At 37.9% G+C, this 22062-nt stretch overlaps 1 protein-coding gene across 1 annotated transcript in view; it reads right to left on the bottom strand.

Annotated features, from left to right (window-relative positions):
* Positions 1-22062, bottom strand: part of LOC122799703 (A disintegrin and metalloproteinase with thrombospondin motifs 2-like) — a 2689413-nt gene that overhangs the window by 1234801 nt on the left and 1432550 nt on the right. Inside the window, exon 4 of the mRNA XM_044068936.1 lies at positions 8320-8522. Within this exon, the coding sequence (XP_043924871.1) occupies positions 8320-8522 (203 nt within the window). The remainder of the gene's footprint in view (positions 1-8319; positions 8523-22062) is intronic.

Below are 22062 nucleotides of genomic sequence, written 5' to 3' on the forward strand. Positions count from 1 at the left end.
ACTTTTGAAAAGCTGTATTAAGAATCTGAAGCAACTGAAAATGCTGAGGAAAACTCAGTATTTTTACTTAAAAAACCTAAACCTATTCTAACAGAAAGCAAAGGCTTCACGCTTACAGCTCAAGCTCAGATCTGCATGAAGCTCTACAGAAAAGAAAGAGTAATTCATATTACAACATTACCATGATCAGTAACTCAATGTGCATTTCTGAGAGAACAGCAAAAGTTAAAATAAACTAGGAAACCCTGGCACTGGAAACATTTACTTAATGGAAAGTGCTAGCTTGTTTGGTAACAAACATTAGCATGCTTATGAAATGTTAGTCACTCTGATACGGGGACATTCTGATGAAAGATGATGAGATGTTTTGCTAATATTGTATCCCTTCCTGTTGCACAAAATACGAGTTCTAAGGTATTTGACATTGCAAAGGAAAGGGTACCATTAAACTGTGACTGTTTCAGGACTGACACAATAATATAACCACCGATGCATCAGTGTTGTGTTCCATTTTCTAGATGTGTTTCTTGCAATGCCATTTGCAGTAATGTTGGTGCTATCCAATTATATGCAGAAGGATTACTAGGTATCAGGGCTATTGCCTCGCTGCACTTAGTTCTGCACTGGGGTTCTGTGTGGAGTCTGCATGCCCTTTCTATGTACATGTGAGTTTTTAACATGTGATGTAATTTCTTTGCACATACCAAATATGTACTGTACAGAAAACAGATTTGCAGGAGAGAGTGAATGTGGCAGTGAGTGAGTGAATGTGTGAGTGAGTGAGTGAGTGAGTGAGTGAGTGAGTGAGTGAGTGAGTGAGTCAGCAACTAAGTGAGAGCATGAGTGAATAAGTGCTTGTCCTGTATTGAGTCAGCATTTCATCCAGGCTGAATTCCAGCACCAAGTACTCAGTGAATGCTGTGGCAAGGACCTGTGCCACTATAGCACTGATCTGGATTCAGGAAGCAATTGGACAGTGAGTGAAAGGATAACTTGAACAGCTTAGTGTGTAGATCCCCTGTGGTGGATCCCCTTTTCTGGAGCAGGGTGACTATTTATGGCAGAGGAACCACCTTATAAGCCATTGTAGGGAATGCTCATATGTTCATAGATTACTACTAGGCTAAGTGCCCTTGTGGGCCATTTTAAGCCTAGCCAATTACCAGATGTGAGAATCAAACCGTGCAACTTGTGTCTGTAAGGTAAGCACCTTAACCATTACACCAACCTCCCACTGCATGGGGCACCCGGATATGAACCGGGGACCTCATAACACACCGGAAATATTTCCTCAAAATGCTGACACTGATACACCTAACAATATAGAGGCCATGACACTGATACACCTAGAGATATAGAGACGAGCCAAGAAAAGCAGTTTTTATGCCACATTCAGAACTACAAAGTACCTTAGATGATATGGTGGTGTATTTATATTAGTAATTTACTGAGGTAGTGCACCGATTAACACGGAAAAAAGGCAGAGATATATGCATTAACAGAGTAGATAAGATTAGTTACATAGAAAAACTATATGCGTACATTATAGTAAACAGGCACAGTGTAATGTACATTAGTTTCTAAAGGGGTTCACCCTTCAGTATGTCTACGAGATGAGAAGAGATGTGAAAAGGAGATGGGGACAGTAGGTTAAGCACTATGTCTTGTGTTAAAGTAGGAACATTTGGCTTGGATGAAGAAGTACATTTTGAGTTGTATTCTGAAATTGGAATAAGTGCTGATTTCCTTTATGTCGACAGGGAGAGCTTGCCAAAAGTAGGTAGACGAGAAGGGATGTACAGTTCTGTGGAGTTTGGTTCTATGGGAATGGGAGTTGGTCTGGCTTGTGAGTAGTGTCTGAGGTTGTAAGAGGAGTTTTTTCATGAAGTCTAGCTGTAAGGAGACTAAATGTGTGGAGTAGGACTATAGGAGTAGTTTGTAGAATCAGGATCCACAGTAGACTAGATCATTGGTTTATTGGTAGCCATTTAACTTTTTCTAGGGTGATAGTGTGATGCAAATGGATGGATGAATTTGGAATAAATCTGCAGATGCTGTTGTGATTAGTTTGTGGTGGTGTTTTTCTTGCAGGTGGATATGAAAATGGTTGTACATATTCTAGCTGAAAAGGAGAACTCCTTTGCCATTGGCTGCTCTGGCTGGTTGAGATAGAAAAGTTAAGATCTTTTTGGTACAGAAGAGGAGGGAGTGTATTCTCCTTCTAACTCTTTTTACGTGGAAATAGAAGTTTACACATTTATCAAGTCATAATTCTAGGTATTTAAAGTGTACCTCAACCTGCAGACATTGTGAATGGGCACCTAGATTCTTGAAAAGTAGGTACGGACAGCCATAAATCTGAATGTCTAATTAGCATAACATCTGAATACCAAATAGTACATAACGTTTCCTACTTCCAGGTGAGATGTGAGATACTACCGAGAAACGTGTTTAAAAAAACAAAGAGTGACAATAATGACGGAAAAGATTAAAGTGACAGTGTAACGTCTGTGGACTTTAATGAAACAGATTGCAAAATTCTACCATGCAAGGTCATTTATTTTTGCTTCTGAAAAAGAGAGATGTAAGATATGTGTCCTCTTTCCCTAAACTACTGGTGACACTGCTATGTTGGCCGTGCCTGTGTACTGGACAGCTTCCGTAGTCGTGTGATGAGGGGAGATTCATAAAATTGTGCAAAGGGGTAAATCAAGCCTGAAAATAGGAACATTTTTTTTTTAAGTAGGAGTAGATAAGTGGCCTGATTTGAAGGTGAAGGTTACTTTTATGACATGCTTGTGTAAGTCAAAGATAATTGAAAAATCAGGAACTTAGTAATTTTTCTTTTAACATGACTATATGCTGAAATAAAAATGAACACTAATCTAGTAAACATTTGGGCATGCAGTATTTTAGGCTTGTTTCTCTTATATAGTTTAAGAATCTGTGATAATTAAGCAAACATCCAGTGATAAAAACAAGGTGATTTGTTCAACAGGCCTTCTGTGGGTAACAGTTAACAGAGCGTACTAAGAAATGTACAGCTTTCTTCACTTCCTTGTTCTGATGGTTTCCTGTCAAAAATAGTGCATCTAAAATATGTAAGTTGGTAAGCAGAGGATCTTACTATGATTTTCAATAGATTTAATGAAAAAAATGTGAAATGCTGTGATAAATCTCAGAGAGAAAGTCATATTAGGTTTTACACCTCCTTACATGGAAATACATGTATACATCACAGAGTCAATAAATTTAAAGTTTATTTTTAGGAGGTTTTACCTTTGGTTAATACTTGGGAAGTTTTACTGTTACTTATCTTTTTCAGCGTGTGTGTAAATATACTTCGATAAGCATAAAGCAGGAATACATAATGGGCAAGCAAATCACATTATATAAATGAGCAGAGATACAGAGGGAAATGGTGACATCTAGACAACCGATGGGAGACTGCTGTAAGTAAACATGTAAAAAGATAAGCGATGGCATTCCATTATGGTTCGCACATAGGCAAATCACCATGACATGATTTACAGAGCTATTACTTTAAAAATAATACTTATCTAATATTAAACAGAGATATGCGGCATTTACGTATCCTGTATGTGGCATTTACGTATCCTGTATGTGGCATTTACGTATCCTGTATGTGGCATTTACGTATCCTGTATGTGGCATTTACGTATCATGATTTTACTGCCTGCCTCCAAGTCAAATCAGAACCGAAAAGAAATGCATCCCAGGAATGTTGGTACTTTAAAGTAACACTGTGTCACAGCTGCACCTCCCTGCTCAATTCCAAGGAATCTGCACAAAGCTCTATCCTGACCTTGAAGGAGTCTCCAAATATAGATGATTCTGACGGAAGATTCACAAACGTCCTCAGATAGTATAGGCAAAAGATGAACAGCACAGGAATGTTTGGGTAACTTCTAGGCTATAACAAGTCATAAAAGAATCCAGAACCCCAGGAAGGTACAAGAGTTCATCCCACATAATGTTAATAATACTAGTTATACAAAAAAGACAGTAAGACAAATCCCCCCCTCCACAATTTAAATTCCAAATAGTTTATGTGGTACGGTGTACTACTTTGCATTTATATATACTCTCTCTTATTTGAACAATTTTTGCTGATTTTATTGAGGAACTACACAGATAGGTCCAACTTTGGATGTAGTTCAGAGTTGCTGTGTGAGAATAACTGGGGTTTTCATCATACTGATTGTTGTTGTCTACTATCTCCTGTCTGACGATTAGTGTTCCATATATATAAGATTGTCTCTACATTAACATTTCAACCTACAGTCAACAGTAGTTATAAGATACATAACAGTCAGAGTGACAATTCAAGGAAGCACAAACACAATCATATATCACACTCACATTACACACATGCCACTCACGTAGGCATATGACTGCAGTTGTCTAAGCCCACTGTTTGAAATTCCTCATGTCCTGGTCATTTTCATCAAGAAGTCCATCTGACCCCCTCACCCCCAAATTAGAGATAGAGGCATGCAGTTATTGCAGGTAGGGATGAACTAATTAGATTTGCACCAGGATGTCCTGGCCAATACAGACCAATACGAAGCTATTCATTATTACTCCCCCTTGGTGTCCTCTGTGCACCTTAAAATAACTTCTTGCTAGACAACAATATTCTTTCATCAGTCTGTTAGCATTACAGTAATAATTTAAGTTTGCTGTGTTACTATGGGGAGCTGGGGTCCAGAGGTGGCAAATACATGAGTGAAATGCTATAATATACATGAGTGGAGTGCTATAATATACATGAGTGGAATGCTATAATATACATGAGTGGAGTGCTATAATATACATGAGTGGAATGCTATAATATACACGAGTGGAATGCTATAATATACATGAGTGGAATGCTATAATATACATGAGTGGAGTGCTATAATATACATGAGTGGAATGCTATAATATACACGAGTGGAATGCTATAATATACATGAGTGGAATGCTATAATATACACGAGTGGAATGCTATAATATACACGAGTGGAATGCTATAATATACATGAGTGGAATGCTATGATATACATGAGTGGAATGCTATAATATACATGAGTGGAATGCTATAATATACACGAGTGGAATGCTATAATATACATGAGTGGAGTGCTATAATATACATGAGTGGAATGCATTATCTCAGAATCAGTTTGGGGAGGCATCAGTGCAGAGAGTTTTGTTATTGTTGCTGCTGTCACACACAGCATGAGGGCATGAGTGAATAAGTGCTTGTCCTGTATTGAGTCAGCATTTCATCCAGGCTGAATTTCAGCACCTAGTACCCAGTGAATGTTGTGGCAAGGACCTGTGCCACTATAGCACTGATCTGGAATCAGGAAGCAATCGGACAGTGAGTGAAAGGATAACTTGAACAGCTTAGTGTGTAGATCCCCTGTGGTGGATCCCCTTTTCTGGAGCAGGGTGACTATTTATGGCAGAGGAGCCACCTTATAAGCCATCGTAGGGAATGCTCATATGTTCATAGATTACTACTAGGCTAAGTGCCCTTGTGGGCCATTTTAAGCCTAGCCAATTACCAGATGTGAGAATCAAACCATGCAACTTGTGTCTGTGAGGTAAGCACCTTAACCATTACACCAACCTCCCACTGGATGGGGCACCCGGATATGAACCGGAGACCTCGTAACACACTGGAACTATTTCCTCAAAATGCTGACACTGATACACCTAGCAATATAGAGGCCATGACACTGATACACCTAGAGATATAGAGACGAGCCAAGAAAAGCAGTCTTTATGCCACATTCAGAACTACAAAGTACCTTAGATGATATGGCGGTGTATTTATATTAGTAATTTACTGAGGTAGTGCACCGATTAACAAGGGAAAAAGGCAGAGATATATGCATTAACAGAGTAGATAAGATTAGTTACATAGAAAAACTATATGCGTACATTATAGTAAACAGGCACAGTGTAATGTACATTAGTTTCTAAAGGGGTTCACCCTTCAGTATGTCTACGAGATGAGAAGAGATGTGAAAAGGAGATGGGGACAGTAGGTTAAGCACTATGTCTTGTGTTAAAGTAGGAACATTTGGCTTGGATGAAGAAGTACATTTTGAGTTGTATTCTGAAATTGGAATAAGTGCTGATTTCCTTTATGTCGACAGGGAGAGCTTGCCAAAAGTAGGTAGACGAGAAGGGATGTACAGTTCTGTGGAGTTTGGTTCTACGGGAATGGGAGTTGGTCTGGCTTGTGAGTAGTGTCTGAGGTTGTAAGAGGAGTTTTTTCATGAAGTCTAGCTGTAAGGAGACTAAATGTGTGGAGTAGGACTATAGGAGTAGTTTGTAGAATCGGGATCCACAGTAGACTAGATCATTGGTTTATTGGTAGCCATTTAACTTTTTCTAGGGTGATAGTGTGATGCAAATGGATGGATGAATTTGGAATAAATCTGTAGATGCTGTTGTGATTAGTTTGTGGTGGTGTTTTTCTTGGAGGTGGATATGAAAATGGTTGTACATATTCTAGCTGAAAAGGAGAACTCCTTTGCCATTGGCTGCTCTGGCTGGTTGAGATAGAAAAGTTAAGATCTTTTTGGTACAGAAGAGGAGGGAGTGTATTCTCCTTCTAACTCTTTTTACGTGGAAATAGAAGTTTACACATTTATCAAGTCATAATTCTAGGTATTTAAAGTGTACCTCAACCTGCAGACATTGTGAATGGGCACCTAGATTCTTGAAAAGTAGGTACGGACAGCCATAAATCTGAATGTCTAATTAGCATAACATCTGAATACCAAATAGTACATAACATTTCCTACTTCCAGGTGAGAGGTGAGATACTACCGAGAAACATGTTTAAAAAAACAAAGAGTGACAATAATGACGGAAAAGATTAAAGTGACAGTGTAACATCTGTGGACTTTAATGAACCAGATTGCAAAATTCTACCATGCAAGGTCATTTATTTTTGCTTCTGAAAAAGAGAGATGTAAGATATGAAATGCTATAATATACATGAGTGGAGTGCTATAATATACATGAGTGGAATGCTATAATATACATGAGTGGAGTGCTATAATATACATGAGTGGAATGCTATAATATACACGAGTGGAATGCTATAATATACATGAGTGGAATGCTATAATATACATGAGTGGAATGCTATGATATACATGAGTGGAATGCTATGATATACACGAGTGGAATGCTATGATATACACGAGTGGAATGCTATAATATACACGAGTGGAATGCTATAATATACACGAGTGGAATGCTATAATATACACGAGTGGAATGCTATAATATACATGAGTGGAGTGCTATAATATACACGAGTGGAATGCTATAATATACACGAGTGGAATGCTATAATATACATGAGTGGAATGCTATAATATACATGAGTGGAATGCTATAATATACATGAGTGGAATGCTATAATATACACGAGTGGAATGCTATAATATACATGAGTGGAGTGCTATAATATACATGAGTGGAATGCATTATCTCAGAATCAGTTTGGGGAGGCATCAGTGCAGAGAGTTTTGTTATTGTTGCTGCTCTCACACACAGCATGAGGGCACGGAGAGGGTACAGCATGCTGGCTCTTTTGTAAGCAGTAGCTTCAGGTCAGAAAAGGGACTTTTTGTTTGTCCTTAATCTTGCGTTGAGGGGACACAATACCAAACAGCAGTACTGGGTGACACATGAGCCCGCTATGGCCAGGTATGGGAGGGCATGGTGCACGGCACATACTCTGAGCTCTTGTGTGCTGTTTTTAAAAGCAGACATTCCCAGGTATACTGGGGATAAGCACTGTGACTCATGTCTGTGTATAGTGCCGTTGAATACCACTGTAATAACTATAACGGTAAAGTGCTTGGATTCCTCCATGTACCATGTTTATGAATACCAGGGCCTGTGTTTTCAAAAGTTAACCTCTGTCGGCTCTCTGAATGTTTTCCTTTCTGTAGATGATCTCCTTAATGTAATGAATTTCTTGAAGTGACTATATTTCATTACGGTAATGTCATGTAACTTTACATACAAATGAACAAATTCTATTCTGTGTAGAAAGTTCCATGTCATTTCAGGTTTTAGCTGAACACTACAATATTTTAACTTTTACATTTGGATTAATATTTATTTGTCTCAGAATATTAACTAAATCATATGCTGACAAATAATACCATCTCAGATAAGGTAGCGCCCCTCATGTCCAACCCTTACCACAACATTTTCAGCTCACAGATTAAATATACAACAATTACAGAAATGCTCAGACTGTAGAATTTCACTTACAATATTCATAAGAGTCAAAAGATACTTCTGCACATGTTCCTTCCCATGAAACTGTACAACGGAATCATCGACCCCCAGGAGAACCTCAATGTTGTAGTCTTCATCGGCAGCATGTCTTCGCATTCGTCTGGCTCTGCTTGCTTGGTGGTGCTTAATGCCATCATACAGACTGTCAAGCTCACCCAGTCCACGTAGATCTGCGGCTGAAACAGAAACCAGATGATTAATTAATAATTACGCTTGATGGATTTAGCCTTATAATGCAATATTAGCTGTACAATTTAATTTGTATTCTTGCCAGAAAAAAAGATGCATTTGTTGACGTCTTTCATTTAAACTACTTGAGAAGATACGAGAGTATGGTGTGTGTTTGTGTCCATTTGTGTATAAATAAATGCACACACATACAGCTCACACACACACACACACACACACAGACACACACACACACACACACACACACACACACACACACACACACACACACACACACACACACACACACACACACCTGTGTAACAAAAAGAGAAAGTAAATGCATGAGATACAGAGATAAGTACCTGTTGCTGTGATTATATTATCTATGAATGCAATAGTTTTAGTACTGAGTCATCAGAATAAGGCATTTTTTACATTCTCACATCAACTTCTTAAATGATTATGAGAATTTAAATATGCAGAAAAGCATTTCAGACTGTATTTTATACAAATATTTAAAAAAGATCTGCTCACTCTTTACCTTCTACATGAGATTTTTTTGGGGAACCGTTAAGAGAAAACCATCTGTGTACATATAGTAAATTAAGGTTCACAGATGCCTAGTGCCTTAGATCCCCCAGTTTGTTTTTCAAGACAGAGTTAATGTTCCTTTTTTAAGAACTTAAATCAACTTCAAACAAGTGTACTGACCATGATTGCAATTAGGATGAAGAATAATTTTAGAAAAGAATACCCTTGTCATTGATGTTTTGTGAACTGCAGTTCTTAAAAAATGTGTCTGATATCTTTTCCTTGCCGATGCTTTGATATTATTACCACTGGAGTCTTTAGACACCAAAGTCATTGGTTGTAACAGAGCAGACACCTTGCTGTGCTCAATGACATGTTCAGATTTTAAGCATTTTCTGTTATCTTGAATAATATAGCTCTTGTTCAGCCTCTCAGGTCCCAGTTTCCCCTTACCAATTCTATGCTAAATGCTTTATTACAAAGGAAACTAAAATAGTTAGTTTCAAGATTAAGTGACTCTTCTAAGTACTAAATACCCATAATTTCCTCTGCTCTCTCAATCAATTCCCCAAAGCCAAAGGCATTTTAGATTGCAGCTTCAGTTGTGTGGACTTGCAAATGTGACCTAAAAGTAAAACTGGAAGTGAGAAAACACTTTCAAACTAATTTGACACCATCTTGCATATGCTTCTTGAGGCATTCATGCAATAAAAGTTAAGACAATATGTGTAAAATGAAAGTCCTGATTTTCTCTTTGATTAACTCTCATAACTGAAAGGATGTCTTAAAGTCTGGGGTTGTGAGGCAGAACATTTAGTTAAGTTATGAGAAGTAGTTTCATAATAGATAAAAATACGTTTGCAATATATCTGCATATTTCTTATTTCAGCTATGCTAGGATGTACAGGAGAGATCTTTAAAAAAACAAGCTGTTTCATAACTCAAAGTTTAAGCTGTTGCGCCCTTGGGAACTCTTGAGTTCTGTTTAGTGAACAGAAGTACTACCAGTATAAACTACTGTCATGCGTGCTTAATGGTTATATAGTACATAACTACTGTCATGCGTGCTTAATGGTTGTATACTACATACTCACATTTGGTCACCCATGAGTCACACTTGATTATCCTCGAGTCTTTGGGGAATGAAATGGGTTTCCAGTTACTCGAGAAGTTAGCAGGACAAGCCATATACAGCAAGTACATTTGTACCAGTACTTTATTGAAGTAAATGGAATAATACTGAAAACAGAAGTCTGACCTCATATCACATTGCTGTCTGCACGCTGGTCATGATTCAGAAAGGTTACCACCAGTGATAAGCAGATTTTACTGTTTGCAATAACAGTTTCTGATTCTTATACAACCCAACCATAGTGCTTACCTAGTGGTTTCTGGAGCAATTAGAGGATATACCTGGTAACAGGGATTTCCCCAAGTGCTAGCCCCCTCCCCCTCCTACCCAGTGTTCTCTGTTACTGTAGCAAAGGTAATAAAAGCTCCAGATGTCATTTTGGAATAGCCTTCTACAGCTGGATGTTCTCATCAGTGACTGTGTGCCCTATGACTAGACTTAAGCCTATAGTTTGTTAAGGTACGTTTTCCCGTCAGTGACTGTGTGCCCTATGACTAGACTTAAGCCTATAGTTTGTTAAGGTACGTTTTACCATCGGTGACTGTGTGCCTATGACTAGATTTAAGCCTATAGTTTGTTAAGGTACATTTGCTGCCTTCACAGTTGTTTAGTTTGTATTTTTATCCATTTTCTCTTTGTAATTTCCAACTTGCATTGAATGTTTTCAGTTAATGCATTCATAAGTGCTGTCTCAGCTAAAGTAAAACAGCTTTCAATGTCAGTACTGTGACTAAAGTGGAAGCTATTGCAATGTGTTAGATTGGTTCAGACGATATTATTCTGCTGTCGTTGATTATCAGATGAGCATATGTACTTTCCTGATGCATTAACACTGCACTTCCCTAGTGTGTGTGCCTAGTAACAGCTCCTTGATTCCAATATTGTGTTTTTAGTCACCGTTGCAGTCTACAGTGAGTGATATTAGTATTTGCATGATATATGGCTGAAGGTAGTCAATGATTAGTGTTTTATTCTGTCCATGCAGTAGTAATGAGATAGCTGGGATATCTGGGTTTTTATATGACCTGCATTAACACGTGCTTGCTTTCAGCTACATGGTTACAGTTCTTACTGCCTGCATTGAATGTTTTATCCTGTCTAGCTAGGAAGGGTCTCAAACTGTTTCAATGAGGCCTTAACGTCATTATCCTTATGTTACTCTAATCCTTGTGCTCTGCTGTTATTGTATAGCTGTTTTTGCTGGGATTTTGTTACATCAGTTTCTTTTTATGCAAATTAAAATGTTGTGGTTATTTTACTTTATTTTAAATGCCATCTTGGTCATCTTCACACCCTGAGCCTAACCTTTTTCAATTTTGTCTTTACTCTTTAGAATAAACAGTGACCTCATACATTCAGCACCCCCCCCCCAAAATTGAAAGTGCTCGCCTGGACATCCTTCCAGTGGATTGTGCTGCTATGGCTTTTATTATAACATTGGCAGAACACTACTTTACTTTACAAGTGAATGTAGTTGCCTCTTTCTTGATGAACTTGTTCCTAAACTTTTACATTTGTAAGCTACTTTGTATTTAACAAGTATTGACAAAATAGCTGAATACAGCATCCTAGCACTCACTAAGCCAGGGGCAACAGCTGCATTTGACTCTCTTGTAGCCCCCCCCACCTCATTCTTTCAGACTAACAGACTTCCCTCCAGTGACTGGCTTCAATACTTCTTGTAGTTTGGTGACCCTGTTCCTCAGAAGTATATTTGGACCCAGAGCTTATAATTCTCTAACAAAAGGATACTTTTGACCCTCTAGCTTACTATCAGGCTTTTCCTTTGGACTTTCACAGACTAGTCCATGAAATTCTTATTTGACTTTCAAAAGCTAGTGCAAGTACTTTATTTAATTCGTCTTTATTGTAAAGCCATCCTATACTATTTGTCCTCTGTTCCTAGCTTACCTGGTTAGGGACTACACTGATACTGACTGTTTTTTTAGGAACCCACATTATCTGTTGCTCTCGGTGCAACCCCGCTCCATTCGTCCTTGCTACTGCTCGGGCTCACTCCCTGACCCTGTCACCATTTTCCACCCACCCCCACTACCTGTAGATTTATACCTACCCTCTCCACCTACCTAACCCACACCAATCACCCACTAGCGAATACCTCATCATCAACCAATCCCCTTATCCCTGCTCACACATTCTCCTCCCACTAACATGACACACACACACTATCACAAGCCAGTTACCATGGACACAGTCTATCTCACCATCCTGTTTCTCCTAGCATCAACACACTACCTTACCTCCTACCAAACCATACTTAATAGTACCTGAACTACCCCTTCAAAACATACTTCTTCTCACACACCTCCCACCCATCATTACAGCCTACATATATCCCCTAGTACTCACCACCACATTATTCTCCCACCCCCCTCAGGAAGACCCCTCACAATCTCTACCAAATCACTTACTACAAATAGACACATAGCCATTCTAACCAAACTAACCAAACTCTTAAACCATATTAGCCATCCACTGATCCAAGCTGGAGACATATACCCCAACCCAGGGCCAAACCCTTGCACAAATACTCCATCTATTCCATTTCTCTCACCCAACCAATGTCCCATCTCTACACCAAACAATAGCCTTCTACTACTTAGCTTAAATATCAGAAGCATAAATAACAAAGTGCACCTACTCAATGCTTTGACATCCACCTATTCTCCCAATTTACTATCCTTAACTGAAACATGGTTAAAACCCACAACACCAAATAGTGAGTTCCTCCCACCTGGGTACAACGTATTACGAAAAGTTAGACTATCCAAAAAAGGGGGTGGGGTAGTATTACTTTACAAAAACAACCTAAAAATGTGTACTGTTCATCCTCCCAATCCTTTCCCTCAGTATTTCAGAACTTCTCCTAGCCAAACTCAAACTTAGCAACAAAAAATCAATGTTATCACTGGCTATATACCACCAGGCAACAATATTCCCTACCTAGAATCCCTCCTATACTGGGTTAGTCAAAATGTTCCTCAAGAAACCATCATCCTAGGTGACTTTAATTTTGACTGGAACACTTGCTCAGCCACTAACCCCACCAACCATATTAATCTCTGCAGCTTCTCCCAAGTCATTCAATCTAGCACTAGGCTAGGAAATGCTAAAATCAAAGAATGTCTCCTAGATTGGATCTTGATAAGTAAGACCAGTACTGCGTATCAAGCAGGAGTCCTTTTGGACACCCTTAGTGACCACCAACCCACCTTCTTACTAAAATACAAAATCCATGCCAACTCTACCCTACTAATACAAACCACCCGGAACAAAAATAACTTTGACCCAAACAAATTCAAACTCGAACTAAAATACTATAATTGGAACATACTGAAGAAAGTACCCCTAGAAGAAGCTGTAATCCAATCCAACAACACTTTTCTAAAAATCCTAGATGCCCATGCCCCACCTCGTAACACAAAACTCAAAATGAATACTGCCCCCTGGATCAGCTAAGAGAGTAAAATAAGATTTGTCAAAGGATTAGAGCTTGGAATCACTGGAGAGCAGCAAAAACAACAGCAACTAGAGAACAATTCCATAAACTTAGAAACAAAACCAAAAAACTATTCTTCTGGATAAAAAGAACTATTTCCTACATCTGCAAAACTGGCACCAAAACAACCCCCACAAATTCTGGGCAGGAATAAATAAAATACTTTGCCCCGGCAAACCCTCCAACCCATTGCCAACCTCCACAGGCGAAATCACCGACATACCTGAATCATTCAACAAATACTTCATAGAAACCATCTCTAAACTAGTTCAACAACAACCCACTACTACTATCAATATCCCAAAGCTGCAGTCAGTCCCCAAACTACCTTCCAGTTCCAACCCATCCCTACCAATTATGTCAATTACTAGCCAAGCTTAAACTTACTACTCTAGCAGCGAATGGCATCCCAGCAGAATACCTCCAGTTGGCTGCTAATGAACTTGTCTACCCAATCTCTATTCTACTTAACAGATCTATATCAGAAAGCACCATCTCACCAATCTGGAAAATCTCCTAAATCATCCCTTTACATAAAGGTGGAACATCCACTGACATCACCAACTATCAACCTATTGCCATCCTGTCCCAACTAGCAAAAATTCTTGAAAAATATATACATTACCAACTTATGCCATACCTACTTAATAACCAACTTCTCTCTCCTACCCAGCATGCATTCCACCCTGCCCACAGTACAAGCACAGCTCTTCTTTCCTTTACAAACCTCATCAACCAAAACGGCACTTAGGTAAACTAACATCTGCCATATTCTTCAATATGCTCAACCATCCCAAACTACTCGACTCCCTTACTAATCTTGGCTTTAGTGATCATGCACTAGCTTGGTTCCAAAACTATCTACATGGTAGACAACAAGCAGTTCAATGGGACAACAACCTATCCTCACTGCTACCTATTACCACAGGAGTCCCACAGTCCCACAAGGGTCCATTCTGGGACCCCTTCTATTCTCCATCTTCATTAAGGATCTCCACAGCATATCCCAAGATGCAACTGTCATACAATATGCTGATGATTCAACATTAGTCTGCTCAGCCAACGACCCACACAAACTCTTCCCCATTGCCCAAAAAGCCTTCCAAATTACAGAAACCTGGTTTCTTAACAAAAACCTCTTACTTAATCTAAAAAGACAAAACTGTCACTATTTAAACCAAACAAATCCATCTCAATGCCCAACACATTCAATATTGTGTCCAGATATGGGACTATCATCTCTCCAGATACTCATACTAAACTGCTAGGAGTGACCATTGACAACGACCTCAAGTATGATCTACATATAAATCAAACTATTAAAAACATTCACAAAAAACTGGGCAGTATTTATAAAAACAAACCATTTCTAACCCAACCTGCTAGAATAACCATAGCTCAAACTCACCTCTTCTCCACACTGTTCTACACTGCTCCCATCTTCACCAACCTACCTAAAACTGAAACGGCCAAGCTTAACATCTGCCACAATCAAATTTCCAAATTTGCTACTTGTGCCCCCTACCATGCCCACCACTGTCATTCAGTAATTCAACTTAACTGGCTTGAATTCACAAATCTCCTCTCATTCCATCAGCTTTCTTTCACACAGAAACTCCTACTACTTTCTGAAACCCCCCAGCATGATTTAATCTACTTAAACTACAAACTAATCCCACCTGAAACCCCCCAGCACCATCTAATCTACTTAAACTACAAACTAATACCACCTGAACCCCCCCCCAGCATGATCTAATCTAATTAAAGTACAAACTAATACCACCTGAAACCCCCCAGCACAATCTAATCTACTTAAACTACAAACTAATACCACCTGGACCCCCCCCAGCACTATCTAATCTACTTAATCTACAAACTAATACCAGACAACTTCACTCTAGTGATAAGCACTATCTAATCTACTTAAACTACAAACTAATACCAGACAACTTCACTCTAGTGATAAGCACGATCTAATCTACTTAAACTACAAACTAATACCACTTGAAACCCCCCCAGCACTATCTAATCTACTTAAACTACAAACTAATACAAGACAACTTCACTCTAGTGATAAGCACTATCTAATCTACTTAAACTACAAACTAACACCAGACAACTTCGCTCTAGTGATAATCACTATCTAATCTACTTAAACTACAGACTAATACCAGACAATTTCCCTCTAGTGATAAGCACTATCTAATCTACTTAAACTACAAACTAATACAGACAACTTCACTGTAGTGATAAGCACTATCTAATCTACTTAAACTACAAACGGATACCAGACAACTTCGCTCTAGTGATAAGCACTATCTAATCTACTTAAACTACAAACTAGTACCAGACAACTTCGCTCTAGTGATAAGCACTATCTAATCTACTTAAACTACAAACTAATACCAGACAACTTCACTCTAGTGATAAGCACTATCTAATCTACTTAAGCTATAAACTAATACCAGACAACTTTGCTCTAGTGATAAGCATTATCTAATCTACTTAAACTACAAACTAATACCAGACAACTTCACTCTAGTGATAAGCACTAATCTACTTAAACTACAAACTAACACCAGACAACTTCACTCTAGTGATAAGCACGATCTAATCTACTTAAACTACAAACTAATACCAGACAACTTTGCTGTAGTGATAAGCACTATCTAATCTACTTAAACTACAAACTAATACCAGACAACTTCACTCTAGTGATAAGCAGTATCTAATCTACTTAAACTACAAACTAATACCACACAACTTCACTCTAGTGATAAGCACTATCTAATCTACTTAGATTCATAGATTCTTACTAAGCTAACTGCCCTTGCGAGCCATTTTAAGCTTAGCCAATTATCCGTTGTGAGACTCAAACTCTGCACCTTATGTTTGTAAGGCAAACATCTTAACCATTAGGCCACCCTCCCAACCCTTAAACTACAAACTAATACCAGACAACTTTGCTCTAGTGATAAGCATTATCTAATCTACTTAAACTACAAACTAACACCAGACAACTTCACTCATGATAAGCACAATCTAATCTATTTAAACTACAAACTAATACCAGACAACTTCACTCTAGTGATAAGCACGATCTAATCTATTTAAACTACAAACTAATACCAGACAACTTCGCTCTAGTGATAAGCACTATCTAATCTACTTAAACTACAAACTAATACCAGACAACTTTGCTCTAGTGATAAGCATTATCTAATCTACTTAAACTACAAACTAATACCAGACAACTTCGCTCTAGTGATAAGCACTATCTAATCTACTTAAACTACAAATTAATACCAGACAACTTCGCTCTAGTGATAAGCACTATCTAATCTACTTAAACCATAAACTAACACCAGACAACTTCACTCTAGTGCTAAGCACTGTCTAATCTACTTAAACTACAAACTAATACCAGACAACTTCGCTCTAGTGATAAGCAGTATCTAATCTACTTAAACTACAAACTAACACCAGACAACTTCACTCTAGTGATAAGCACTATCTAATCTACTTAAACTACAAACTAATACCAGACAACTTCACTCTAGTGATAAGCACTATGTAATCTACTTAAACTACAAACTAATACCAGACAACTTCGCTCTAGTGATAAGCACTATCTAATCTACTTAAACTACAAACTAATACCAGACAACTTTGCTCTAGTGATAAGCACTATCTAATCTACTTAAACTACAAACTAATACCAGACAGCTTCACTCTAGTGATAAGCACTATCTAATCTACTTAAACTACAAACTAATACCAGACAACTTCACTCTAGTGATAAGCACTATCTAATCTAGTTAAACTACAAACTAATACCAGACAACTTCACTCTAGTGATAAGCACTATCTAATCTACTTAAACTACAAACTAATACCACCTGAAACCCCCCCAGCACTATTTAATCTACTTAAACTACAAACTAATCCCAGACAACTTCACTCTAGTGATAAGCATGGTCTAATCTATTTAAACTACAAACTAGTACCAGACAACTTCACTCTAGTGATAAGCACTATCTAATCTACTTAAAGTACAAACTAATACCAGACAACTTTGCTCTAGTGATAAGCACTATCTAATCTACTTAAACTACAAACTAATACCAGACAACTTCCCTCTAGTGATAAGCACTATCTAATCTACTTAATCTACAAATGAGTACTAGACAACTTCACTCTAGTGATAAGCACTATCTAATCTACTTAAACTACAAACTAATACCAGACAACTTCATTCTAGTGATAAACACTATCTAATCTACTTAAACTACAAACTAATATCAGACAACCTCACTCTAGTGATAAGCACTATCTAATCTACTTAAACTACAAACTAATACCAGACAACTTCACTCTAGTGATAAGCACTATCTAATCTACTTAAACTACAAACTAATACCAGACAACTTCGTTCTAGTGATAAGCACTATCTAATCTACTTAAACTACAAACTAATACCAGACAACTTCACTCTAGTGATAAGCACTACCTAATCTTCTTAAACTACAAACTAATACCAGACAACTTCACTCTAGTGATAAGCAATATCTAATCTACTTAATCTACAAACTAATACCAGATAACTTCGCTCTAGTGATAAGCATTATCTAAGCTACTTAAACTACAAACTAATACCAGACAACTTCGCTCTAGTGATAAAAGACTAATCAAGGTGAACAAAAGCAATAACACAGCAGGTGACTCCCTCTTCCCTAACTACATTGTTAGAATTTGGAACTCATTACCTTCTGCTATTACCTCAGCCAACTCAAGGGTTACATTAAAAAAACTACTAAAAGAACTTCAAAAACTTGCATGGCTATGCCCTTGCTACCCACCAAGTTGACCCATATCATACACACCCTCTGAACCACTCTCATGCTCCTTTTCACCTCTGTCCCTTTAAGAAGAATCGTGACTCCTCCTTGTAGTGCCTCACCTGTGAACACCTACACCAACAGTCAGCAATTATACACATTCCAACTTTAAACCCAACCACATCTCACAAAACTAACCTTAACATCCACTCCCAACCCCCTTGTACTTACATTTGTCTCAATCAATGTTATTACTGGAACAGTATATTCTAAGTACTACTTTACTCTAACTTAAACTATGGAATTTTGTTAAAACTTGCAACTACCAATGAATATTGTACTTTGTAACTTTAAAACTATAGAATCTTGTTAAATCATGTGTTTTCCTATGAATACTTGCTTGCTATGTATAAATGTTATAGTTGTTTGTTCTTAATATGTGGAGCTTTTCTCCCCGGGCCTCCGCTGAAAATGGACATGCATCCAGTTGGACTTTCCTAGTCAACAAATGTAAAATAAATAAATAAAAATAAAACACTGCAAATACCAATGAAGCATTTCTGGGAGGCAACATGAGATAAACAGCCTTGAGTTCATCCCCCAGAAATGTCTGCGGTAAGTGCTTTACGCAGTTGAGCAATTGTAGAACTGAGTGGCTGCATAAATTCTTACAGCCAAATGTGGTAATTAACTGAGCCAAAATGCTTGTAATTAACCCATTGCTTTCAATGTGTGAGGCTGCATTAAAGATGTGTGTGTGTGTGTGTGTGTGTGTGTGTGTGTGTGTGTGTGTGTGTGTGTGTGTGTGTGAAGGTGAATGGCTAGGTATACGCATGAGCGCAGTCATGTGAGAGGGGTATGTTTGGTGTATGGTGAGTGTCGATGCACACGTTATAATGTCTGTATGTATGTGTGTGTGCGCGTTGGGGACTGGCTGCCATACTTAAACTCTCCATTCACTGGCAGTACTTGGGGGGCACTACATACCAGAGAATTACATACATTACCCTAAGCCACTATAAATTTAATAAAACATCAAATTTTGCAGCACAAAACACATATATGAGGGAACACCAGACACCAGGGACACTATTTTTACTGTAATACACTTAAAATGTTAATAGGAATCAGGTTTTGCAGTACAAATGACATATATGAGGGAACACCAGACACCAGGGACACTATTTTTATTTATTTATTTATTTATTTTTTATTCTGTGGACAGAAAAGTACGAAAATGGAATGTCTGGCATTATTAACTGGCTGTAATGGACCATGATGTTTTACAGCCATACTCAATACTTCTGGACAAAGCTGGGTAGAGGGGCACTAGATGACACCAGGGAGTCTTTCTAGTTATTGTTGTACTCCACTTAAAACGTTTCTAAAGTAACATACCCTGCATCTGGATGCATTTACTGAACAATAAGAAGAGCATGTCTTTATTGAATGACTAATCATCAGCGATAAAGAGGTTCTGTAAAATCAAGGACAGGTAAGAGGTAGTGTGTGTGTGTGTGTGTGTGTGTGTGTGTGTGTGTGTGTGTGTGTGTGTGTGTGTGTGTGTGTGGCACATGTGCGCATGTGTGCATGGGTTTGTTTATGTACATATCTGTGTGTGTGTGTGTGTGTGTGTGTGTGTGTGTGTGTGTGTGTGTGTGTGTGTGTGGACGTGTGAGTGTGTGCATGGGTATGTTTGTGTACATATGTGTGTGTGTGTTTAATTGTGTGCATGTATGTGTGCATGTGTGGGTGTGGTTGTGTTTGTGTACATGTGTGTGTGTGTGTTTGATTTTGTGTGTGTGTGTGTGTGTGTGTGTGTGTGTGTGTGTGTGTGTGTGTGTGTGTGTGCGCGTGCACGCGTGTGTTTGTGTGTGTATGTTTGTGTATCTGAATATGTATATGTGTGCAGGGAAATGAATACAGGGGTTGTCTGTGATAACACAATGCATCGGCCACCAGAGGTGATTACCACAAGGGCAGCAGAAATGGGCCTGTTAACATTTGCTATATTCAGTGAGAGATTCAGGAACATGCAGATTATCTGTTAATCAGATCTTTCCTCAATGAGGCTAATCTGTTATCGAATTGCTGGTTTCCACGATCTGGCTAACAGGCCCCTTTTGCCACAGCCTTACTGCTTTCAGCTGGGCCTGCTTCTGAATCTTGAACTTTGCTCGCATTCTTCAAGTGATCAAAACAAAAGAAAACGCCAGCACCAGAAGAGAATCCAATAATATGTAGTTTATTATACTGAAACTAGACCGGTTTCAGCACAGGGCTTTCCTCAGTAGAACAAAACATAGAAATAAATGTCACCTGCTTAAATACCTCCGTAGATCAGAGAGGAATGACATCACTTCCTGTTATTAACCAAATAAATAAAATAAAATAAATAATAGTTATATACAGGAATGTAATAACTAGTGAGTCCATATTAAATAAATATTAAAGAAAAAATGATTTTGTGAAAATCATAATTAAACATGTTTCTGAAAGGATGATAGTTATTATACACATAAATGCTGAAGAAAAACATATGAAATCAAAAAATATGATAAACCATCATGTACCATATGATGTTGACAGGAGTAACATCCGAATGTTATAATATAAAAGATGAGATATCACATAATTTATTAAAGCATAAATCATAGTTTGTCATTCAGTCCTGGAGGAAAAAGCCCCCCAAGTTTAATTATCCATCTTTTTTCTTTTGTATTCAAGATGTCATGCCATCCAGTTTTAAAAGAGCGGTTACCCATGATGTGGTCAATGACTGTAAATGAGAATGTGGCAGTGGGATGCTTTATGGTATGTCTGTATAGTGCATTTGTGATTCTATGATTTCTGATATCCCCTAGGTGTTCAGATATTCTGATGCGAAATTGTCTGGATGTTTGTCCAACATAAAATGCTTGACAAGTGCAAGTTGCCAGATAGATTATCCAATCTGAACTGCAGTTACCAAAAAAATATCAGAAATCATAGAATCACAAATGCACTATACAGACATACCATAAAGCATCCCACTGCCACATTCTCATTTACAGTCATTGACCACATCATGGGTAACCGCTCTTTTAAAACTGGATGGCATGACATCTTGAATACAAAAGAAAAAAGATGGATAATTAAACTTGTGGGGCTTTTTCCTCCAGGACTGAATGACAAACTATGATTTATGCTTTAATAAATTATGTGATATCTCATCTTTTATATTATAACATTTGGATGTTACTCCTGTCAACATCATATGGTACATGATGGTTTATCATATTTTTTGATTTCATATGTTTTTCTTCAACATTTATGTGTATAATAACTATCATCCTTTCAGAAACATGTTTAATTATGATTTTCACAAAATCATTTTTTCTTTAATATTTATTTAATATGGACTCACTAGTTATTACATTCCTGTATATAACTATTATTTATTTTATTTTATTTATTTGGTTAATAACAGGAAGTGATGTCATTCCTCTCTGATCTACGGAGGTATTTAAGCAGGTGACATTTAT

Source organism: Protopterus annectens, chromosome 4.part0 (genome assembly GCF_019279795.1).
Source record: "Protopterus annectens isolate FY-2018-M chromosome 4.part0, PAN1.0, whole genome shotgun sequence".
In the NCBI taxonomy this organism is placed as follows: Eukaryota; Metazoa; Chordata; order Ceratodontiformes; family Protopteridae; genus Protopterus; species Protopterus annectens.